General features: G+C 36.5%; 2 protein-coding genes across 11 annotated transcripts; both read right to left on the bottom strand.

The window, feature by feature from the left end:
- Nucleotides 1-1555: 1555 nt before the first annotated feature.
- cacng6b (calcium channel, voltage-dependent, gamma subunit 6b) lies at nt 1556-11706 on the bottom strand. The gene is made up of 6 exons (XM_058747961.1): nt 11644-11706; nt 11377-11532; nt 7518-7592; nt 7232-7304; nt 5994-6131; nt 1556-3215 (listed from the first exon to the last, which is right to left on the bottom strand). Exons 1-6 carry the CDS (start codon nt 11704-11706, stop codon nt 2992-2994), a joined length of 729 nt encoding a protein of 242 aa, XP_058603944.1. The 3' UTR covers nt 1556-2991.
- Nucleotides 11707-11730: 24 nt separating this feature from the next.
- Nucleotides 11731-22867, bottom strand: u2af2a (U2 small nuclear RNA auxiliary factor 2a). Of its 10 annotated transcripts, none has more exons than XM_058746480.1 (13): nt 22356-22867; nt 21852-21890; nt 21586-21745; nt 21379-21485; nt 20605-20756; nt 20289-20405; nt 20036-20204; nt 19861-19940; nt 18848-18970; nt 18522-18629; nt 18167-18418; nt 15205-18090; nt 11731-12165 (listed from the first exon to the last, which is right to left on the bottom strand). In XM_058746480.1, the coding sequence occupies exons 4-12, from the start codon at nt 21398-21400 to the stop codon at nt 17956-17958; spliced, it is 1158 nt and encodes a 385-aa protein (XP_058602463.1). In that variant the 5' UTR covers nt 21401-21485; nt 21586-21745; nt 21852-21890; nt 22356-22867; the 3' UTR covers nt 11731-12165; nt 15205-17955. The 10 variants fall into 10 exon arrangements, with proteins under 10 accessions (XP_058602463.1, XP_058602455.1, XP_058602458.1 ...); XM_058746472.1 differs by lacking the exon at nt 21852-21890 and having other exon boundaries at nt 15205-17573; nt 17909-18090; nt 22356-22866; XM_058746475.1 differs by lacking the exon at nt 21852-21890 and having other exon boundaries at nt 17470-17573; nt 17909-18090; nt 22356-22866.
- Between the last annotated feature and the right edge of the window lie 292 nt (nt 22868-23159).

Here is a 23159-nt window from a genome sequence, read left to right as displayed (position 1 = left end):
AACTTTCATGGAAGCATGTTTCCATCTCACAGTAAAAAATACAGATAGGTAATTGTGAGATATAGTTCAAAATACAAAAAAAAAAAAAATGACAAAGTTACAAAGAAAGTCAAAATTCTGTGAAAATAAAGTCACCATTATCTTTTTTTTACTCTGAGGACAAAACGGGCTTCCATAAACTTCCAATTCAGTGGTTCTCAACCAGAGGCCGGGGCCCGCTAGGGGGCCTCAGCAAATTTTCAACGAGGCCTCAAGATGCCTTAAACTAATTTAAAATAAGGCAAAACAATCAAGATGTTTCTTATTTGAATTCACCCCTCAACAACTTTTTTTTCCCTTTGAAGAACCAAGACTCTTAAGACTCTTTATATGAGGTAAATGTCACATAAAATTAATAAAATCTTAAAAATCTATGAATGTTTTCAATATCAATGAATATCATTTTTTTGTAGTTACGTCAAACACTAACATACTTTATTGGGTAGAAATTGTGTGTGTGGGGGGGGGGGATCCTTATCCTTATGTAAATCACAAACAGCTGGAAAAGTCATGTAAACAACAGGGGGCCTTTGAGTCAAAAAGGTTAAGAACCACTGTTCTAATAATCAGCTTAAAAAAAAACTAAATTAGAAAAAATAAAAAGAATTTTAAAAAACATTCCTTTTAACAGATGAAATCTAGATATTTTGCAGAATCATATTTGAATTTTACCATTCACTGTGTATAATTTGGGTAAATGAATATTGACCTTTTTTTTTTTTTTCCTGATTTCCAGATGGGCAGGCCATCACTTTCTCACTATTGGAGGACTGTCTAGAGGGTTTTATTGTACCAACCCACAAAAGTGCACTCATTTCGGTCCCGACCAACAATTAATAAAACTGCATGAGCAGATCCTGTTTTATTCCCCCCCCCCATGCACTCGTACACATAAAAAGTGAAAGAACAGCCTGCTAGTCTGACAGGCACTATTAAAGGGCTATATATACACAAGCAGACCTCTGGCTTGAGTGTCAACCTACAGCTCCAATTTCCCTACTCCTGCACCCCCCATCATCTGATCAGCCCACATGCTCTTATGCTACAGATTCACCAAATTAAATGGGCCAGTAATAAGCTCGCTGTAAGACATGTTGAGACGGTTGCTCCAGGAGCATGCTCGCCACCTGTCATTTCTGCGGTTTGCGGAGATCCAGATTGTTACGCACGGGATGGAGGCTTTAGTTAGACTGGCCGAAAGACACACAGATTACTGAGGCTCAGACCTTTCCTCACTTCCCAAATGTACTGGCACTGCATTCACAAACACTCGGGTGGGAGGGGAGGAATGGGACGGCAGACGCAGCTCCACCCAAACCCTCGGAGACACCCAAGAGCCATCAACATCGTCAAGAACGTCGAGGGGGGGCATAGTTGACATTCTAGGATAATATTTCTCATCCACTTCTACATGATGTGCTTAGATGAGCAATGCGCTAATTTTAGACCGAGCAAATTGCAAAAGAGAAGGAGTGAGATTAGGAAACAAGTGAGGGAAGGAGTACAGGAGACTGTCTTAGGTGAAAGAGATTTAATCCTCAAGCAAATCTAGTGAACGAGAAAGAGCGTGACGAATAGAGAGTGACAAACAACCAAGTGAAGAACAGACATGAAAGAAAGTTCAGTGAAGGACAGGGTCTTCAGTATAGGGATAAGGGATGTGTCTAAAGAAAAGCTGGAGTACAATATAAACACACAGTATTTACATAGAAATGTGGCTCGACAATGGGTCCATATCATGCACATCAATCAATTTCGTACATCATTTTTATAAACGCATCCGTTTCATATGTATAGTATTAAGCATCGTTTTACATTTATATAAATAAATAATAAACCATCCCATTAAATCTATGCACTGAAATCTATGATATCCAGTCTGCTGATGACTTTGTTCATTGAAAACCAAGCAGAAAAGATCATTATAAAGTGATCCCAATTATAGCTAATAACCAAACCAAGTAGCATTTACTGTTACTTTTTGGGATCGCTGTAGCTGGTCACCAGGCTTATGTTGTGATGCTAGTGTGCTGATGTTCCCATTTGGTTTTACAACAAGCAAGACTAGTTAATCTGGTCAACCAGCTTCACCATAAACATAATTCTGGTCAATGAAGCTTACCTGCCAATTTTAAGGCATCACTTGCTAGTATAAATCAACACTGAAAGCTGGTTTTCAGTTGAAATAATTCTAAAAGGCCTGTTTGCATCAAAGACAATAACTATAATGGTAACTACAACTGTAAAGTTTTAATAATCATTTTAATTATATGAGAAATGAGAAGTCCACACCACAGCTATAATGAAAATGCCACAGAGGAACAATATTGCTGGAATCATTTTCAGAATTGTTTTTTTTTTCTAGCTGATGAATGATAAAAGCGCTGATGGCCAATCAGAATCCATTCAACTTTAAAGACCTCTAGTATTTAGGCAAAAACCGCAGGCAAAAAAAAAAAAGAAATGCAGTGTCCTCTTATAATAAACAATGTTATCTGACACTAATATAGTTTTCTTTCTTGAACAGGCCTTTAGCATTGATAGGATGGCCTATTTAAAAAAAAAAAAAACACTTTCAACCCACAGATACCTGATAAATCAGTATTATATGCCTAGTAATCAAATAAGTTTAATAAGTTTTCTTATACAAATGCAGATAAAGGGACAACACATAATAGCACAGCATGTTGTGTAAATGAAGCCTTTCAAGACAGTAAACAGATCTGTTGGTCACTGATTTTATGTACATAACCATCATAGAAATATTAGTTCAAATTTCAGAGTCGGTGTATGAGCATTAAGGTCTATAATCTTAATCGATGAGCAAACTAATGCTAGTTATTGCAAAACATTAGCTTTTGAGAGTCCTTTATAACATCAGTTAATCTCCACAAACAGCATAAGAGTATAAAAGATCTTGTGCTACTTAACTCGCTGGCAGTCCTCTGACAGCTAGGCATCACTACTGCTCTGCTGACGAAAACATTTCTCCAGGGGGTTGTAGGGGAGGGAAAGCAACAGGAACATAAGCCCTCCAAAAATGAGAATGGCCCCAGCCGAGCCAAGACACGCCACTGACCAGGACAACTCGTGATGGAGAGGGATACTGTGATCGCTTGCCAACAACGCCAGCACAGACTGGTGGAAAATTATGATGGACAAGAGGACCAGGATACCTGGGGAAAGTGGAGATGAAAGGTCATTTTATTTAAAGGAACGGTTCACCTATTTGAATTCAATGTGAAACATTCAGGAGCAGAATTACATCTGTAGTTGGTAAATTACAAAATTGCTCAAAGATTTTTTCAGAAGCGCTTCACAGTACATAGCTTCCTACTTTGGCTTGTAACTGCGGTCACTATATGCTGACAGTTTAAAGGGGTCATATGACGTTGCTAAAAAGAACATTATTTTGTGTATTTAGTGTAATGAAATGTGTTTATGTGGCTTAAGGTTCAAAAAACACATTATTTTCAACATACTGTACATTATTGTTGCTCCTCTATGCTCCGCCTTTCTGAAAAGTTCCAATTTTTACAAATCTCACTGTTCTGAGAAGCAAGGCGTGCTCTGATTGGCCAGCTATCCAGTGCACTGGCCGAATACCTCGAGCGTGTGACGGAAATAATCTTATCGTATTGTGATGGCGTTTCCCGGCGCGAAGCGACCAAAATAATAAAACCCATTATAAACGAGACATTTGTTGCATCCAGTGGGGACATAATTACTGATTATAATGACTTATACTGTCTTTTTACGCCGCGCGTAAACATTACCATGTCTGCATTTGTGATCGGAGAAACGACAAACAAGCGCTACTCTACACTGCTCAAAACTCGCGTTTGAATAGTCAGCGGCAAATTCTTTAAATATGAATTACTTAACAGGCTGCGAGTCAGAAGCGCCAGACTGTCCTTGCAAAGTTGGAATTGCCCCACTTTATAGAAACAGCTTTTGTGGAAGCCAGCATTGGAGGCTACTCTCCCAGGTTCAGGAAATAGTCCTCCGTAAAATGCACTGCAGATACTCTAATATTTGGGTTGAACTGTTCTGGAACAGTGTTGTAAATACAACTTAACCACTGATTTCTAGTTGTGTCCTCTTTTGGAAGCCCAAACAAAGTACTTTCACAACGAAACACAGTGTCTCCAGGACATGGCGCCGGCGGCAGCAACAATACTACAGCGAGAATAAAAATCGTGCCCTCTCTCTTTGCGTATACATTTGGGCGGTGTCATGCAAATCTTCCCACACCGTGACGTAGACATGTGGGGGTGTGTTTAAATGAGCCCTTTTAGGAGGGCGTGGACAAGTCTTAACTTTTATAAAGAATATCTCTTTGGGTTTGAGACTTTAGTCTTTGCAACTTTAGGGATCTTATCTATGTATGAACAGCTTGTAACACTCCAAAGAGAAAACTTCAAAGGAAAACTTGAAATCACATCATATGACCCCTTTAAGTTATATAGATACATTTAATGTACATAAGTTCCAATTTGATACTGTTCCTATAGTGATCCTTACTGTATTTTTGTTAAAAAAAAACTATCACTGCATTTTGGAAGAATATTTGTGGCCGTTTAAATAAAAATTAAAACTTTACGGATCTCATATGCTAAACAATGATTAAAAAGAAAATCAGGAGACCCATTACAACTTAAATGCATGGTTGCAAGTTAATGAATACTAATTTAATGATTTAATTAAATATTTTAAGTTTCCGCTTTGATGAGCTCTGTTGACAAAATAATTCTGATTGTTACATCGACTTCATTTTAAGTGTACCTGGAAATTTCTATTAAGTGATTTTTGAAGTAACAATGAAATGTTCAACTAAAAAACGGACTGGCAAAGACCTGTTTGTGCTAATGTTATGTCTGACATTTAAAATGTTTTTTGTTTTTTTTGTGGTTACTGGGGTTGAACTGAAAAAGCCACCAATCAATTGCTGAAATTAGTTGAAACAGCTTAAAAATTAAGTTTGTTATTTACATTATTTCAAAACTCAAAAACTGATGCAAACTGTTAAATTTTTTGTTTACAATATTTAAATATTTTCTTAGAATGCCGTTATTAATTGATTCCAACAAATCTCTATTTTTAATTAAGTCAAGTTAAGTACACTTCGTGGTAGCATGTTCTTGTTCACTTCCAAGACTTGCAATTCAGTGAGAGAGTTACTTATGAAGTTAGCAACGATTCAACAATAATCAACTCGAGTCTGATTCAAATGTGTAAACACTCGAGTGAGTCTGAGGCTTTTTTCATGATTCTTTTTAAATGACTCATAAGTCCACTTAGTTGATGTCAGACGTGAGTGAAAACATGGAACACACTGAAGAACTGCTTTATAGTAAACAATTGAGGTTGTAATTTTAATTGGAAGCGACACTGACAGTTTTTTTTTTTTTTTTCCATGTTGCAAATTGCTGACTTTAAAGCAAACTATTTTAGTGCTGTATAAATAAATGTGACATGACTTGACTGGAGTGCCGAATTGCAAAGCTGGTACAAACTTATCCATATGGATATGATCAGATGCTTTCTTAACAGCTGCTTTCTCACCACTCTCTCACCCTAAGAGAATAACAAAAGAGAACTTCACCGTGAGTACATTAGGAATGTTTTTCTCCAATGTTTTCATATGGTATACCTCAAACTCACATTAAATATAAGTGGTTACACATGATTAGTGAAGTGACCTGAAATACAGCCATCTGTATTTTTTGAGATGCCTGACATTGAGATGGTTGAGGTTTAAGTTCAGAATGTCAGCAATGGGACACAGTGCGCTTGACCATTGCCAATCCCCCATTAAGCCCAGAACATTGACTCGTATGACGTGTCAATAAATTTGAGCCTCCTCCACAACTACTTCAGATTTAGTGCAGCTGGATGGTGCTGGTGTGTTTTTAAAGTCACCGAATGCAGGTATGAGGTGTTTTAAGAGGTACCTGAGAAGACGAAGCAGATGGTAGCAGGCTTGAGGAAGAAGGGCACACTCTTACTGAGAGACATAGTGATACACACAGAGCCCATGATCATCAGAAACAAACTCAACAAAGCCAACATTGCACCTGCTATATGCAAACCTAAGAGAGAAACAAAGCAAGCAATGAGTCATATTTGTTCTAACACATAATTCTCCATCGTTAAACAATATAGGCAAACATATGTGGGCAACTAAAACCTGCTGTGTTTGTTGAGCATTTAATTATAAAAATTAATGGCCCTGCACTCTTCTGGGAAGGCTTTCCACTTGACGCTGGAACATGGCTGAAGGGATTTGCTCCCATTCAGACCGAAGTGCATTAGTGAGGTCAGGGACCAATTTTGGCCAGTGGGATCTGGCACACTTTCAGCATTCCAGTTTATCCCAAAGTTGTTCAATGAGGTTCAATCTGGATTTTAAGCAGTAAATCATTTTTATGTGGCTAGCATTATGGTCTACCAGTGGAGATACAGGAACACTATTGTATCATAAAATGTGAGCTATATTCCAAGACATGAGCTTCATGTGAGCAACAGACTGAAAATAGAGTCATTATTCACTAAAAATCTTGACACGTCTTGTAGGTCTCCGGCATGCTTGAAGAGAAGTAGCGATACCTGATTCATCAACCAATTGATCATTTGAGCCAGATCATTTCAGCGAATCTGTTGATCCAGTTCACAATACCAGTGGTATACCAATTGTTTAATCAAAAATCAAAATGATCTGGATCTGTTTTATACAGAGATAATGTTGAGATTTTTAGTGAATATTAACTTGTATTTCAGTCTGTTTTTTACACAAAGCTATAAGAATTCAGAGGACCAAAAAATTAGCAGTACATTCTTCACAATGTCTTCTTTTGGTTCCACAGGAGAAAAAAAGTCATACAGAACAAAATGGAGAGTAAATGATGACAGAAGTTTTTTTTTTTTTTTTGGCATACTCTTAAAAATAAAGCTTCTTTATTGGCATTGATGGTTCCATGAAGAAACTTTTAACATCCATGGAACCTTTCCAAAAGGTTCTTTATAGTGGAAAAACCATCTTTAGATTATTAAAATGTTTTTCACACTTAGAAAAATTATTATTTTTTAGAGCTGGTCACTGAAAGGTTATTTGGGGAACCGAAAATCGTTCTTTTATGGCATCCCTGCGAAAACCTGCTTTTAGAACCTTTATTTTTTTAAGAGTGAATACCTTTGAACCTCAGGGCGTCCAGATACTTTTCGGCATATATTTTGTTGGGGTATTCAATAATCATGCCAATGCACTTGAAATAAGTGAAACAAGAAAGAGAGATCAATTATGATGCATTCTTGTGCATGTACACAGTATGAGATGCTGAGAGACATGGAGCAGGGGAGGAGACAGAAACACATGACTGGTTTTCAATGAGAGAAATAGCGTGGAAAGAGAATGAATAGACGAGAGAGCACACAGACAGCAGAAAGATAAGAGGGCAGAGTATACAGGAAGAACTTACTTTTTTCTGTCGTTTTCTTAAATATGACAGCATTCTCTCCAGAAGTGTAGAATTTAAAGAATGTGCAGTTTGATTCTGAGGGTGAAAAATGAGACAGTGAGAGAGAAGAATGAGACAGTGAAGGTGAAGAATAAAGATCAGGCAGAAAAACAGAAAAAGGCACTTGAGCTTTCTGCTGTAAGCCCTGTGAGGGTCATTGTGTATTAATGTGCCGAGGACACAGAGCAGCCCTCTCACATATGGCACTGAAAGAACAAGAGAGACAGAGAGAGCGAGGCAGATGGAGAGGGAGGGAACGAGAGTGAGGCAGATGGAAAGAGAGGATGAAGGGCAGAACAAGGAAAAGAGAACAGACTCAGGTTAATATATACAACATCAAATCCACATTCACTCTCTCTTGTCCTCTGCAGCTTGTCTGTTGTCTTATATTTCCAGATTTTTCACTCATGTCCTCTATATTTAGACTCGAAACCGGGCAGCAGTCAGATTGCAGTTTATCCATGCGCAAAATGACTGACATTTCCGCTTTAACTGTGACCCACCACACAGAGTCTTTTTTCCCAGAACTTTCCCATAATTAAAAACAATCTGTGTCCACTACAAATTTTTATAGTCCTAATTGATTACAATTGGTTGATTTTTTTTTTTTATAGTCCTACAGCTCCTAATTGATTAAAAGATCAATAAATTAAAAAATCTAATCATACAAAAGCTAATATAAATATTTTCTTTTTCATTTTGGAGACTTTATATGCTTTTTATATTCTTTAATATTTTTTAAATCGATTATATTCTGATTACTCAATTGATTTAGTCACAAATAATTGCATATACAAATATAAGCTTATCATTGTAAGCTTTAACTACACATACATAAAGTGTCTTTAGAAGTCAATATATTGTTTGTTTTATTTTCACATCAGTGCACATAAACCAATCCCTGACCTACAGTCCACAGTAATCCATATTTTGTCAATTCGTTCAAAGCTGATTCAGGGTCACATAGAACACATGCTTGAATTGCCCAACCATGCTGATTTTTAATCATTATGTTTTTAATCATTTTGTGTCTTTTCTAGCATATCTCCCTATGAAAGTCACATTTTAAACAGTTAAAAGAAGTTAAAAGGCACCTTACAATATGGTATGAAAAATCATATATATATATAATATATTAATATACTAATATATTAGTGGTCAAACGATTAATCGCATCCAAAATAAAAGTTTTTGTTTACATAATATGAGTGTGTACTGTGTATATTTATTATGTATATATAAATACAAACACATGCATGCATTTAAGAAAAATTTGTTATGTTTATATATGAAACACACACACACACACACACACACACATACATACACATATATATATATATATATATATATAATATGAAATATAATAATATAAATGTATATACATGTAAATATCTTCAAAATATATACTGAATGTGTGTATTTATATATACATAATAAATAAACAGTACACATACATATATTATGTAAACAAAATTAATCGTTTGACAGCACTAATATATATAATTTCATTTTATAATTAGACAAATAAAATAATTTAAATGTGTTGTATATTTACATTGATTTAAAAATACTAATGTATAAATAATAAATGTATAATAACTGTACTAAATTATTTTGATAGCCTAATTTAAATACATGTATTCGCACATACACACAGAGTCAAATAAGGTCACTGCTGTGAGCTGCACTAGATATGATTAGCATAGAGCTGGTAATGTAATATTAAACAGATCCCTTAAAAATGCATCATAGAAGTCATAACTGAGAATGAAATCAAGGCATCTATATATAATGACAGGGTTCCAGCATCAAACTATTAAGACATTTTTGTTATCATTATCAGTATGTAATATATCGATCGATGCAGAAACTAGTTGCATTTTTTCTGGATTGGCTAAATCTTGCCCACTTTGCCAGAAAAAAATTGGCCCAAAAGTTGCTATTCTGCAGTCTCAGCTAAAGGGGCGTCATGTAATGATCTGTTATGACAGGTTCAAGTAGAGAGTGGAACTGTTCCTTAACAGAGCTGGCAGTCGGACCAGTGGCACTGTTACAAGAGACATCATCACAGTCCTCTGGGCCTTACAAAAGAAACTCCCTGGCTCTCTGTTCATGCGTGTTGTTATATGAGCGGTAAGATGAATATCCCAAACCAGAACACGGTAAACTAAGCAGCCATTGCTGCGTCTCAAAAAGTCAAGTCATAAATAACATCACGGTTTGACTGTTTGTGAGCTGAATGCTGCTTTGCGTCTTTAAAAAATAATTATTCATGATCTGCTCCTCCTGCTAACCCAGATACCTACATGTATGTATGCCCGGAAATATACTATGCTGTATAATGTGCTCAGATTTCCAACAATACATGATAAACAAATAATAAATTAAATGGTTAAAGCCTAAAAAACTCTTAATAAATTATTTTGTGGTAATTCATTTAGTAAATCATATAATTTCTTTGTTTCCTTATTTTGTATTTTTATCTCATGATTTCAGCCTCCAGTTTCCCCGGGAACCAAACAAATGACACACTGTAATATGGTGACTACATTCAGAATAGAAAACTATCATACTGCCTACTGAATACTACACTGTGCAAATTTTTCAAAATAGTGTGTGAAACGATGCATTATGCAACAAGAAATGCTTTTAACAGAATTATTCTACATTTTTGTCTATGATCTCATTATGCTGCATGTTTAATTTATCAAGTAGCGTACAATTATCATATCATGGAAATAAAACGTTTTTGCATTTTAAAATCGCATTTTTATATTAATAACTAATAATAATTATATATTATCCAAAAAAGACATTCATATATCAAAAAAATTCATCAAAAAAGATATCTGTATACTGGTAGCATGTATTACTCGTCAGAAATTCTAAATAAACAAACATTTATTTATTTAAAATAAATTTCTTGTCGGTGCCAATAGCCTCGTGGTTAGTGCGTCGACATACAGCACAACTGCGCTCACGGCGGCCCGAATTCGAAGGTCCTTTGCCGATCCTGCTCCCCTCTCTCCACCCAATGCTTTCCTGTCGCAACTCTACTGTCCTATCCAAAATTTAAAAAAGGCGTAAAGGCCCAAAAAAACAACTTAAAAAAATTCTTATGCTATTAATAAAAACAGTAATATTTTATCAATTATTAAAATCAAAAATTACTGTCGGCGCCAATAGCCTTGTGGTTAGAGCTACAACCCTCTCTCCACCCAATGCTTTCCTGTCCCAATAAAACTCCCATAAATATAACTTTTAAAAAAATAGATAAAATTAAAAAATTACTGTTTTCCATTTTTTTTATTTAATTTATTCCTCTAAAGCAAAGCTGAATTTTCAGCAGTCATTACTCCAGTCTTCAGTGTCACATGATCCTTCAGAAATCATTGTAATATGCTGATTTGCTGCTCAACAAATATTTATATAATAAATAATTATCAATGTTGTGCTGTTTATTTATTCTTGTAGGAAGTAATAACTGATAATAAGTGAGAACCAAATCAGTTTATTAGAATGATTTTAGAATGAAGGAACGCGTGACACTAAAGACTAGGTAAACAGAAAACTAATAATTTTTACTGTACTTTTGCTTTGATTAGCAAAAGAGACTTAACTATGCATTTGAATACCGAGTCAAGTCAAGAAACACATGTTAAAAATCACAGCACAAAGTACAAAGAGCACTGCATTGTGGGATACAGTATGCAGCAGGTGTTCCAGATGTTATGCGTACAGAAAATCTGCAGTGAGAGAAGTATGGTAGTATTCTGCTGTGAATATAGACAGTGGGTGTGTGAGTGTGTACTCTCACCTCCAGGCAGTTCTGCAGGTCCACAGCTCTCTCTCTCTGGGTCAATATCTGACACCCATAGCGTGCGAACACATGATTTCCATAGGCCGTAATGTGCCATCTCACACGTCTGGTTGTTCCTGAAGTGTTTTGGCTGGGATAGCTCCACCCAGAACTCTGTGCCCATGCCAAGTACCATCAGAGTCACGCCTATGAGAGCAACGAAAAATGCCAGCTTGATCTTGCCTTCCTGGCTGTCACTCATTCGAGGGGGCCTCGGTCGTTTACCTGAACGCCCGCCCTTACTGCCAACTCCACCCAAAGCTGCCGTACCCACTCTCCCGTCCTCATCCTGCTGCAAAAACAAGTTGGACCACATGGCACCCAAAATGTTTGGAGATGAGGGGGAAAACTCTCAGAGGCAATGTCAAGAAAGGGGACAAACAAACTTTAACTAAAAACTTTAAAGCAAAAAACAGGAGACCAGAGAGATTAGTCTGGAGTTAGGCGGACGGACGGCTAATGAGAACGCAGAGAAGTGTATTAATAGAAAGCTCAAAAAAGAACAGGAAATGATAGTGAATTACAATGTTCTGTGATTTAAAAGGAATGCAGTGTGCAAGAAACTCAAGTGACAGGGGGTCATTTCTGAAGAGCGCAGAGTGGGAATTAACTGACGTCTACAAACGAGAGGTTTGATAAGAAACTAGACAGGAATAATGGGTAGATGAAAAGAACGACTTGATGAGAGACACTGGATTTGAGGCCTTATAGAGCCATGAAAAAACGACACATCCCTTTTTGATGAACCTGCAGGAAAAAAAGAGAGAAAAAAAAAAGACTTTAATTCAAAACACATAGTACATAGAAAGTAGCAGAAAGACTGAAGGATAAAGCTATCAGAAATCTACAATTGATCTTTTCCTTTAGTCAATAAATATTTATTTAAAAAATAACAATAATTTGCCAATAGAGTAGAAAAACTATTCAAGCTGCTTGCTACTTCTAATTAATAATTGTAATTTTTTTCAATTAATTCTAACACTACAATAAGGATCAATGTTGTTAGCATTAGGCAATACATTAGTTATCATGAATTAACAACAAAATAGCCACTTTTAACAGCAATTATTAATTTTCAATGTAAATTCAAAAATATTATTTTGTTTATTGTAATTTCATGTTCATTCGTGACAAGCCCAATTCGGAAGTAAAATTAGAATTGAAATACTTTTTAAAAGGTCCAATTAAATGTATAAGTCTTGCTTTTAGAGTTATATATATATATATATATATATATATATATACATACATATATATACATACATATATATACACATACATACACATATACCTTGAAAACTGTTTTTTAATACCATTGATATTTTTACTAGAAAACAAGACAGTTTCAATACATTTTATTTTTTCATTTCTCTTTAAGGTTATAACTAATCCAGTTATTAGTGGGACAGAGAACAGGCTTAAAGGGATAGTCCACCCAAAAATGAAAAAGTTTTATTCATTTACTCACCCTTAAGTTGTTTCAAGCAACTTTATCATTAGTTTCTTTTATCAGACGTCTACAATCAGTTGACGGTCCCCATTGACTTCCATAGTATGGTAAAAAAAACACACTATGGAAATCAATGGGGACCAGCAACCGTTTGGTTGCCAACATTCATCAAAATATCTTTTTAAGAAGAAAGAATTCATACAGGTTTGAGAAAGCTTGAGGAGTAAATAATGACATCTTTTTAATTTTTTGGTGAATTATCCCTTTAATACTTTAAAAACAATATTATACCTTTGTCCTCTATTGAGTAAACAAACAGGCAGTAAGCTTACAGAGAAGGTTAATACGGGTCATGATTAGGTCACATTGTCTAAGAATTAGCTATGCCAGATGCGACTCCAAGATATCAACACATACCCGCATAACTCGGCCCACTTTAGCCCAGCCTGTTTGATCTGTGCCATTTTAAGGCCTCATAAATACCCGAGCATTACGTGTACAGCATGGACAGAGAGTTTCAAGGTGTGCAGCGTTCTGCTACTCTAAAAAAAGATGCGAGAGCAGGAAGAGTTTAACGTGGACTGAACAGACTGAGAGATGAAACACAAGGTTGTTGAGAACGGAGGCGAAAAGAAGAGCCAGGTGGAGCAGTAGGTGTTAATTCATGTGTGACAGGCAAACCGACAGAGGGTCTAAAGTCGTTATCACTGTACCCGTAACAGGGAGGGAGTACTACAAGACAAGGCTCATTGAGGCCAATCACCCACACAGGAGCAATAAGAACACAACAAGCCTAGAAACAAGCATGTGGCCCATAGCCAAAATGATAGCATGATACACTCACAAACATGCCACACTCACAAACATGCCACACATACATTTTTGAATTAGCTTAAATTATCTCGATATGGGTTTAGTAAAATATAGCACAAACAAATAATTATTGCTATTAAATACATTTTAATATTAAAATATAATTATATTTTATTTTTTCTTTGAACATTCAGGGCACTATTTTATATATTTTGAAGTTTAGTTTTGAATTAAGTTTGCCCCATTGCCAAATAGTTTTTAACGTATACAATATCATTCAGAAGTTTGAGGTCAGTAAGGTTTTTTTTTTTTCAGCAAAGATGCATTAAATTGATCATTAAATTGATCAAAAGTAACACTAAATACATTGTTACTAAAATGTATGTCAGATAAATGAGATTTCAATTCAAAGATGAAAATGTTTTTTGCATTGATAATAATAAATGATTTTTAAGCACCAAATCTGGACAGATTTAAAAATATAATAGAAATAGAAAAGTTATTTAAAAAAGTGTATTATTTCACAATATTACTTTTTTACAAGTATGCATGATAAAATATATTAAGTATCTTAATAAAAAACATACATGAAATAAAATATGGCTTTATGCTTAAAACTAAAATATTGTAAGAAAAATTATCTTAATTCCATATATTCAACTTTAAGTCAATGCATAAATAAAAACAGATATGCAGTGAGACTACACACTGTTCTGCAGATATAAAACTAGATATTCACTAAAGGTTTTTGGGACCATATTATGTTGTGTAAGTTACAGTCATTTGAGATATAACACACTATCAAAACACTAAACATGACCTGGAAATGTAACACACAGGCTATAATTAACCCACCAAGATAATTTCCATCACAGCTCTTTATATTACCACAACTCTGTCAAAACTTTCTTCAAAACCATTATGCTTCAATAATATCTACTATAATTTGCAAGTTGTTGCCTCAAAAGGAAAACATCTGCACCCATCGCGAAGCAGCTCACATCTCAGTCAAGAGACAGTTTTGGCAGTCAGAATGGAAGAAACCAATTATCATTTTAAAGCAACTGGCTTCAGCCCCACACTTGCACATTAGGTCTACTACACAGTATCCAGAAACAATGCATAAACATTTCTCAGCAAAACAAATGACATCCAAGTAACTGCCTAAATGTTTGTAGAGTATCAAATAGCAAGAAAAAAGCAAACAAAGTCTGACACATCAAGTCATATACTGAACAGGTATCTGCTGCAATAAAAACTGAATTATGAATGATTTTTTTTTTTTTTTAAATCGGGTTAATATACAAAATCAATTACAAACACAGCAGTCTGTAGATAATGTTTATACTTCTATCAATACATCCATGCATCCACATTTTAATAAGCTGCACGACATAAAACTATTAGAGGAAATTTAAGGCTTGTCACAGATTTTTATTAAACTATGACAGTATGCATGTGTGCAGCAAGTGCATTGAAAAGCCATCAAGCTTTAGCAACATTGAGAGCAATCAAATCCTGACCTGTTCTGTGTGGGTGCAGATCTGATGACTAGATACATGAAACTCAGCTGAGAGAGGAGGAGAAGGAGGGACGTAAAAAGAGCGAGAGAGAAAAAAAGAGAGAGACAGAAAAAAGGAGGGTGGAGAAAACTGGGACTGGGGCTCATGAAATCAAGTTGTAGAGACTATGTATGACAGTATGAAATGAATGTATGACAGCTTAATCACCAAGCAGAAGGATCAGGCAAGAGTATTTATCTGCACATGGGCAGATTTTACATTTTCCAGTGTATGTCATTTTGAGTTTTGCAGGTCTGCGGGAAAGTAAATCGAGTGTATGTCAGCTGATCCACGGATGTTTGTGCGTGTGTGTATGGGCAAGACTTCTATTTTGGACAAGCACCTGTTAATGACATTAAGAACGTGGGAGTTACAGTTGCAAAGACAGAAAAGAGAGAGGGGACTGTTTATAAGGCGAGAGAAAGCAGCTGATAAAGCGGTTTAGAAAGTTATAGATGGCATTGAATCAAAGAGGGGTGTACGAGGGAAAAAAAAATAAATAAAAAAAAAAAAGAGAGAGCTGGCTGTAAAATATAATATGGGGCATTATCAGTGGGTGAAAAATAATGAAGCCAGAAATATGCTCACTAATTAACCAACAGAACACATGCCTCCATCCATTAGTAGATGTTCATTTACAGTCCTTCCATAAATCAGTAGAAAACATTTGTCTTTATGATCAGAATGAACTTCAACAAAGAAAGATATAAAAGCATACTACTTGTTTACAAGCTAAATGCACAAACATCTTTCAAAGACTTGGCACCATTAACAACACATTCTACATTGTTGCAAACTGCTGATTCGTCACCATGATAATGTTACTTAGCTGGCTAACATTGATGAGGTGGTGTCAAATTTGCAAAAACAGAAGTAGTCAGAATGTTTTGCACAATGTGTCTTTACTTTCCAGCAAAAGTGTTTAATTTATTGGCTTACATTGTAGCCGATTAATTTCCAGATAAAAAAAAAAATGTTGGAAAAAATTAAATAAAAGAGTTGTATTAGGAAAACTTGCATCTAATATAGTGCTAAAGATTAAAACTGATCATTCTTTTACAGCAGGGCACATAAAAATCTGAATTACTCGTCCGATTGGACCAGAAGTTGAAAAAAACCTTACTGTTGAGCTCTGCTTGTCAACTAATTTTCAGACATTTTTTGCATAACATACATCAGGTAGTCTGTAGTTTTCGGTAGACTCAGAGACAATTTTATCTAACCAGTCAAATAATGTGTTTTCTTCATATAAAAAAAACAAAAACAAATTTATATACATGGACTCGTGCCAAACAGCTAAACGCAGTTTTATTATATTCTATTAAAATTAACCACCCGATAAACAACTCTTTTCCCAGTCTTTGCAGAGGACTTTATTCAGTTTAATCTACTGGTTTTGTGAAGCACATTAAACTCCTCAATCTCTATTTCTCTGCATTTCATAATTTCCAGTCAACTTATAGAAACACATGAATATCAGCAATCAACATATTTCTGATATTTCTGTCCTGTTTCTTTTCTTTTCTTTGACCAAAAAAACAACAACAACAAAAAAAACAAAAACAAAAAAAACATACACTACCCTACCCCCCCAGTCTAAAAACAGACGGTCTACTGACTGACCCATTGCTCATAATACTCAGACACCGTATTGGAACTACACTACTTGAAGTGAGCAGTGCCCGTTAGCACTATCTGCTGGCAGAATACAGATGCAGTGTGTAGCAAGTCAATTCAAACGCATTGAGTTTATTTCACCAGACGTTTCTCTGGTCTTCATACATAAACGCATTGTATTAAATCAACTCAGCTTATTACAGTTTTAAAAAACAGCAGTGGACAGTTAGATACAGAATGTATAAAAAGAAAAAAAAAAAAAAAAAAAAGGAAAAAAAAAAAGACAAGTATCTTTTTCACTGTGTATAAATTTGGTTAGATCGGGCCAGGAAAATAGGGTTCACGAAAAACAGTACAACTATTATAAAAGGAGGGAGAGATAGCAGGAAAAAGACAGAGGAGGGGGAAAATAGAGGACAGTATAGATGTAATTGGTAATATTCACCCTCTACAAGGCTTTACCTCATACATGTATGGTGTCAAAAGATGACCTGGAAACTCCTCTGACTTTTTAACCTCTACACTTTTACACAGGAAACCTCATTCACAGCCTAAATAAAAACCATATTCAAAAAACAAAGACTTCTCTCCTGAAATACCCCCTCTCACCTTCTTGTTTGAGTGTAACATTCATTTTTGTAGTTGTCATCATTTCTCTTTCCTCACTTGCTCCTTTACATCCTCCTCTCACTCCTATCTGACCAGTGTGTGAGCTGTACAGATGATAGAGCAGGAATTTAACATTGAGAAAAAGTGACATGTAAAATCACTATGGGCCAAAATTAAGCTGGAAGTTTAGTGGCATGTCTAACTGAATCCTTTTCTGTAGATAATGACACGGTACGGTCCATTTTCCCATCTTAAAGCTTTGCACATACTTCAATGTTGTCATCATCAAAAAAAAAAAAAAACATGACAAATGATTGGTTCGCTACAATCTGACCAATCACAAGTCATGCTTTTAGTCTGCCAGATTTTAAAAAGCTCACACTCTCTCAGACCTCATAAATCTACAAAATAAGGGGCTTCCGAGAGATTGAAATCACACCATCTGTGTCTCTCCGAGTCTCTCTCGCTCTGGATTCTGTCCTGTCTCTACCAGAAGTCGCGGCGGTGGTAGGCATCAGGGTCGCAGTATTTAGTCACCACCACTCTGTTGGCGAATTTCCTTCCTGTTAAGCCTTGCATTGCCTTCTGGGAGTCAAACACTGACATGAACTCCACGAAGATCTAAGAAAAAGAAAAAAAAGACCATAAATAACTGTTTCAAAAGGTCACGTTGACAATGTACAAGCAGTTATCAAACCTTTCCAGTGCCAGGAACTTCCACGCCATCGACGGGACGTGGGATCTCGATGCTCTTGACCTGGCCGTATTTGGAGCACTCCTCTCTGACGTCTTCCACGATCTCCTCATACTCTTCATCATCCAGCAGCTCCTCTGGAGCCACCATGTTCATCAGACACAATACTTCTGTGGGAATGCCCCCCATCTGAGTCACCGAGCTGTTCACGAGACCTGGAACTTGAAGGGTAACTGGTGTCTGGTTTATACCCGTCTTCAGAGAAAAGAAAGAGGGGAAGAGGGTGAGAAACAGGAGATAAGGTCTACATGGCCTACATCCAGTAAATCAACTATAAACCATTCACACTTTCCCTCACCAGTGTGGTGTTCTTGGAGCCGACGCTTGCTCTCTGTACCAGGAGTTTCTTGTCACCCAGCTGCATCCCGTTTAGGCCCGCAATGGCCTGTGAGAGTAAAGAGTGTGCCTTGGAGAGGTTAGCATGGGTGTCAACCAACAGCTCTGACATTGCCTCTTGCTCATTCTAAATATTTGTTTCTCATAGATTTACAGATAAAGCCAATATTAAACAGTACATGTAATAAATATAAAACAATGAAGCCAACAGTACATGCAGCGGACAAATGTGTGTTAGTTGCTGAGCGTTCACAGGCTGATTATGTAGGTGTAATGCATTGTCATCACCTGGTCACTGATATTGACGTCAACATATTCACAGAAGGCATAGCCCTTAGAAAGGCCTGTTGCACTGTCTTTCACCAAATTAAAGGCCTTCAGAGGGCCAAACGATGTCAGCAATTCCTTGACCTGTGGAATAGAGAAAAATCACTATGTAAAACCTTACAAATATACAAAACACATGCACCATTCAAAAAGTCATGCATTGATCCAAGGTCACAGTACAGACTAGAAAAAATATTTCAAACAAACTCTTTTGAATGTTATATTTATCAAACAGTTTTGAAGGCCAATTTCTGAAAGATCATGTAAAACTCGAGACTAGGAAAATAGCTGCTGAAAATTCAGCTTTACTGTCACAGGCATAAATTGCATTTTAAAATGATAGAATACAGTTCTTTTAAATTTAATTTTAAATAATATTTCACAATATTACTGTTTTTACTGTATTTTGTCCAAATAAATATACATTGGTGAGCATTTGTGGACAAGTGACTTGTTGCTTTTTTAATCATAAATTACATACATACAGTGGTGCTTGAAAATTTGTGAAGTCTTTAGAATTTTAGGAAAATGTCAGGACATCTGTCTGACAACTCCGTCTCAAGAGAAAGTGGGCCATGCAGCAATATAACGACCCCAAGCACACAAGTCGTCCTACCAAAAAATGGTTAAAAGAAGAGCAAAGTTAATGTTTTGGAAAAGCTGAGTCAAAGTCCGGACCTTAATCCAATTGAAAAGCTGTGGAAGTATCTGAAGCAAGCAGTTCACAGGACATTACAGAATTGAAGTTGTTCTGTACTGAGGAATGGGCTAAAATTCCTTCAAGCTGTTGTGAAGGACTGATCAGCAATTACAAGAAATGATTAGCTGCAGTTATTGCTGCAAAAGGGGTTCGTACCAGATACTGAAAGCAAAGATTCACATACTTTTGCCACTCACAGATTGTGCTCTGCCCAATCGAGGGATAACTCAGCGACCCTTCAATGAACGGAACAGAATGCCATTTTAACACAAACCTGGTCATCGTTGAGGTAATTTGGCAGACCGCCAATGAAGAGTTTATGGGCCGAATCAGGCACCACCGTGGAGACGACGCCTACAGAGAAAGAACCAGAGTGTGACCATCAATGATCCAAATTAAATCAATAACTACTAAACTTTTGAATGAAAAGAACAAAACATTGCGCGTACAAGAATTGGGGGAGCAAAAGAGAGACGTGCCTGGGACATAGACACTGGGATTCTCACTCATGCCTGGCAGAGGCTGGTAGTCGTGGGGCCTGCGAATCTTTAAACTCTGTCCCTGGAAAATTATGCCATCAAATGCCATGGCTTGTGTCGTTTCATCCACCGAACGAAACTGTTTTGCCAAACATAAAAATAAAGTTATTAAGCTTCCAGAATTTCCTGAAGCATTTATGTGAGGATCTATCAGAAGACTGACCTCCAAAAAGGCAAAATTCTTGTCCTGGTTGATCTGAACAGCAAGTACTGGGTTACCTGGGGCCTGAGTCAGGCCACCCAAACGCATCTGAGCATTGAAGAAGTCCATCATAGACTCCTATAAAAAAAAATATCAGAAAGCAATGCTATTAATCAAACTTGTGTAAGAAAAAAAGCAAAGCATTAAACAAAAAATGTATCAGTTGTACTCCAGTTTATGGATGACAGGCCAAATTATACTGGATTCATGATAATGTTAAAGGAAAGATCACAACAACAAAAAACTACTGAATGTCATCGATAAAAATTAATCTTACCTCTGTGATGCCAAATGGGATGTTGCCGACATAAAGCCGCCGGGCCTGTCGAGTCATCTGACTGCCCACGACAGGAACAGGTGTTGGGGTCACAGCCAGACCCTCAGGGGTCATTGTGGGTAGCAAAGCAGTGGCTGGGATCTGACCGGCAGCTGTAGTCAAAGAAAGATTCATGAGTATGTTAGACATATGGTGGGCATATAAACACAACCTTTAAGGAAACCACTGCGATATATTATTAGAAATTTAAAATAATTTTAAAATGTAATCTTTTGTGTTAAGGCAAAGATAACTTTTCAGCACCATTACTCCAGTCTTCAGTGTCACATGATACTTGAGCAGATTTTGTGCTCAAGAAACATTCCTTCTTATTCTCATCAAAAACAGTTGCTGCTTAATATTTTTCTGGAAACTATGATACATTTTTTCAGGATTCTTTAATAAATAGTGAAGTTAAAAAAATGGCATGTACTAAAAATCTTTTATAACATTATAGATCTATTCACTGTCACTTTTAATCAATTGAATGCATCTTTTTGTTAAACAAATAATAACAAAAAAAAAAAAAAATAGGCTAAAACAGTTATTTCATATTGAGGTAGCACACAACAAGAAATGTTTAAAACCCTTGTTTTAGCCCAGTGATTAGCTGACAGGAGAGCAGGTGGCTGTTCATTGTTGTCTTGGGGGCATCAAGATGGATCATGAGAGATGTAGCTCAAGAGCAGATGTAAACAGGGTCAAAAAAGGAACGAAAGAAAAACAGACTCTTACCCTGCATGGCTTTGTACTGCATTGGTGTGATGTGTTCAAATCCAGGAGGAGGAACATCCCAATATTTTTTCACTTTAATCTTTTTCTTCTCACGGTGTGGAGAGCGACTGGCAATGGAGACAGAGAGAGATCAACAATGACGGTCTTTGAATATATACAAGCTTTCAGAGAATGTCCCAAAGGATTTGAATTTTTCAAATGTTTTACCTGCGTCTGTGTCTGCGGTCCTTGCTGTCTCCATGACGATCTCGGCTGCCTCCTCTCCTTTCTCTGTCTTGGTCCCGGCTCCTTCTTTTCCTGTCCCGGTCTCTGCTGCGACTTCTCGAGCCACTGCGCCGGTGGTGCTTGTTCTCCTTGTCTCTGTCCGCTGCACAGCACAAAACATTCAACATTTTCATTCAAACTGCCATCTGCTTACTGATGCTCATATAGACACCAATGCCATAAATAAAGCTTTTTTGAAAAATACTTACTAGCTGAACAACATTCGTTAAAATATCTTTAATTGTGCTCTGCAGAAAAAAGTCAGTCATACAGGTTTGGAACTTAATGATGACAGGATTTTCATTTGGGTGAACTGTCTAAATAAATAAAGATTATTATGAATTTATCAAATGTTAAATTACAGATAGGTAAACATGAATAGATAGCATTTTATTAACCACATGTAACTTTTAACACTGAACACAGACAACATCTTTATATTATATTGTATAAACATTATTTTTAAGTTGCTTATCTTTGCAGAACCCCAAACACACATTGTGTAAATTAGATTTGCAAAGCATTAAAGACATAATAACATCACTGCATTTGTCCGGTGTGCATCTGTGCAATGTGATGCAGACCCTCCTTCAGGCTGCAGAGGCACGTTCAGCTCCACCAGCAGAAGAGATTTACTCACTGACCACTACCACATCAGCTCCAACACTTGACCATACTCTCATTCTCATCACAATTACTCTTTTATTCCTCACCTTGCTTGTTTTCGGTCAGCTGTCTCTCAAACTCGTCAAAATCGGACATTTTCCAGCAGCTCCAACACGCCGACTGAGAGCGAAGCGGGCTAGCTAGCAGCTAGCAATTCAATGGCTATTACCTCGCAAACAAAAAAATTAAGTTCACACCAAGCGTGAAGCAATTAAGAAACTACCGTTTCTGTAAGGCAAAAACGCGACCCCGAGGAAGCAAAGCGTAGTTTAATGAAAGCAGCTGGAGTCGAGCTGATGTCTTCCAGAAGCGCTCAGTACATACAAAGACTAGCATGAGGAAAACGTGCTTTCAAAGACACCGAGAGTAAACACACCTGCACCGAATGATGTACAGAAATAAACGACTGCTCTGCTCGTGGAAGAGCTCATGTATTCCTCAAAACTACCGAAATACGTAAAGCACAGCCTCTATTTTCCACAAAATCTCTATGAAACGCCAAGGCCGTGAGAGTGCGCCCACTAAGGTCAGTGGCCACTCCCAAACACTTCCGGGTCAACTTTACAATTTTAAGCTGTTAAAATATATTAGATTACAAAGGTTATCTATTACTGATGCACATTTCAGGAATGTGTATATGCATTTAAAATCATAACATGTAAATACACATGTTCTTTACAAACAAAAACTGAATAAACTAGGCTATATTTTTTTTTATATCTGACTGCGCCCCCTAATGGCAGAGGATTTTGATTCAGTCTACAATCCGTTCATGAAAATGTTTTGTTCAAATTCAGTGATCCTGACTCTGTGGGTTGCATTTTGTGGGTGAACTAGTGAATCATTTACTC

This window comes from Onychostoma macrolepis, chromosome 16, assembly GCF_012432095.1.
Source record: "Onychostoma macrolepis isolate SWU-2019 chromosome 16, ASM1243209v1, whole genome shotgun sequence".
Lineage (NCBI taxonomy): Eukaryota > Metazoa > Chordata > Actinopteri > Cypriniformes > Cyprinidae > Onychostoma > Onychostoma macrolepis.
Note: the sequence above shows the minus strand (reverse complement) of the source record. Positions and strands in the feature narration are given on the sequence as shown.

Excerpts from the sequence above, each read along its gene's own strand:
- cacng6b (XM_058747961.1), bottom strand. The coding sequence starts at position 11,706 with ATGAGGACGGGAGAGTGGGTACGGCAGCTTTGGGTGGAGTTGGCAGTA. Across the intron at positions 7,305-7,517 it reads TAAGAAAACGACAGAAAAAA|TGCATTGGCATGATTATTGA; the intron begins GTAAGTTCTTCC and ends ACTTATTTCAAG. Across the intron at positions 6,132-7,231 it reads GGACGCCCTGAGGTTCAAAG|GTTTGCATATAGCAGGTGCA; the intron begins GTATTCACTCTT and ends TTTCTCTCTTAG.
- u2af2a (XM_058746476.1), bottom strand. The coding sequence starts at position 22,404 with ATGTCCGATTTTGACGAGTTTGAGAGACAGCTGACCGAAAACAAGCAA. Across the intron at positions 19,941-20,035 it reads CTTTTGCTCCCCCAATTCTT|GCGTCGTCTCCACGGTGGTG; the intron begins GTACGCGCAATG and ends CTTTCTCTGTAG. Across the intron at positions 18,630-18,847 it reads ACGTCAATATCAGTGACCAG|GCACACTCTTTACTCTCACA; the intron begins GTGATGACAATG and ends AACCTCTCCAAG.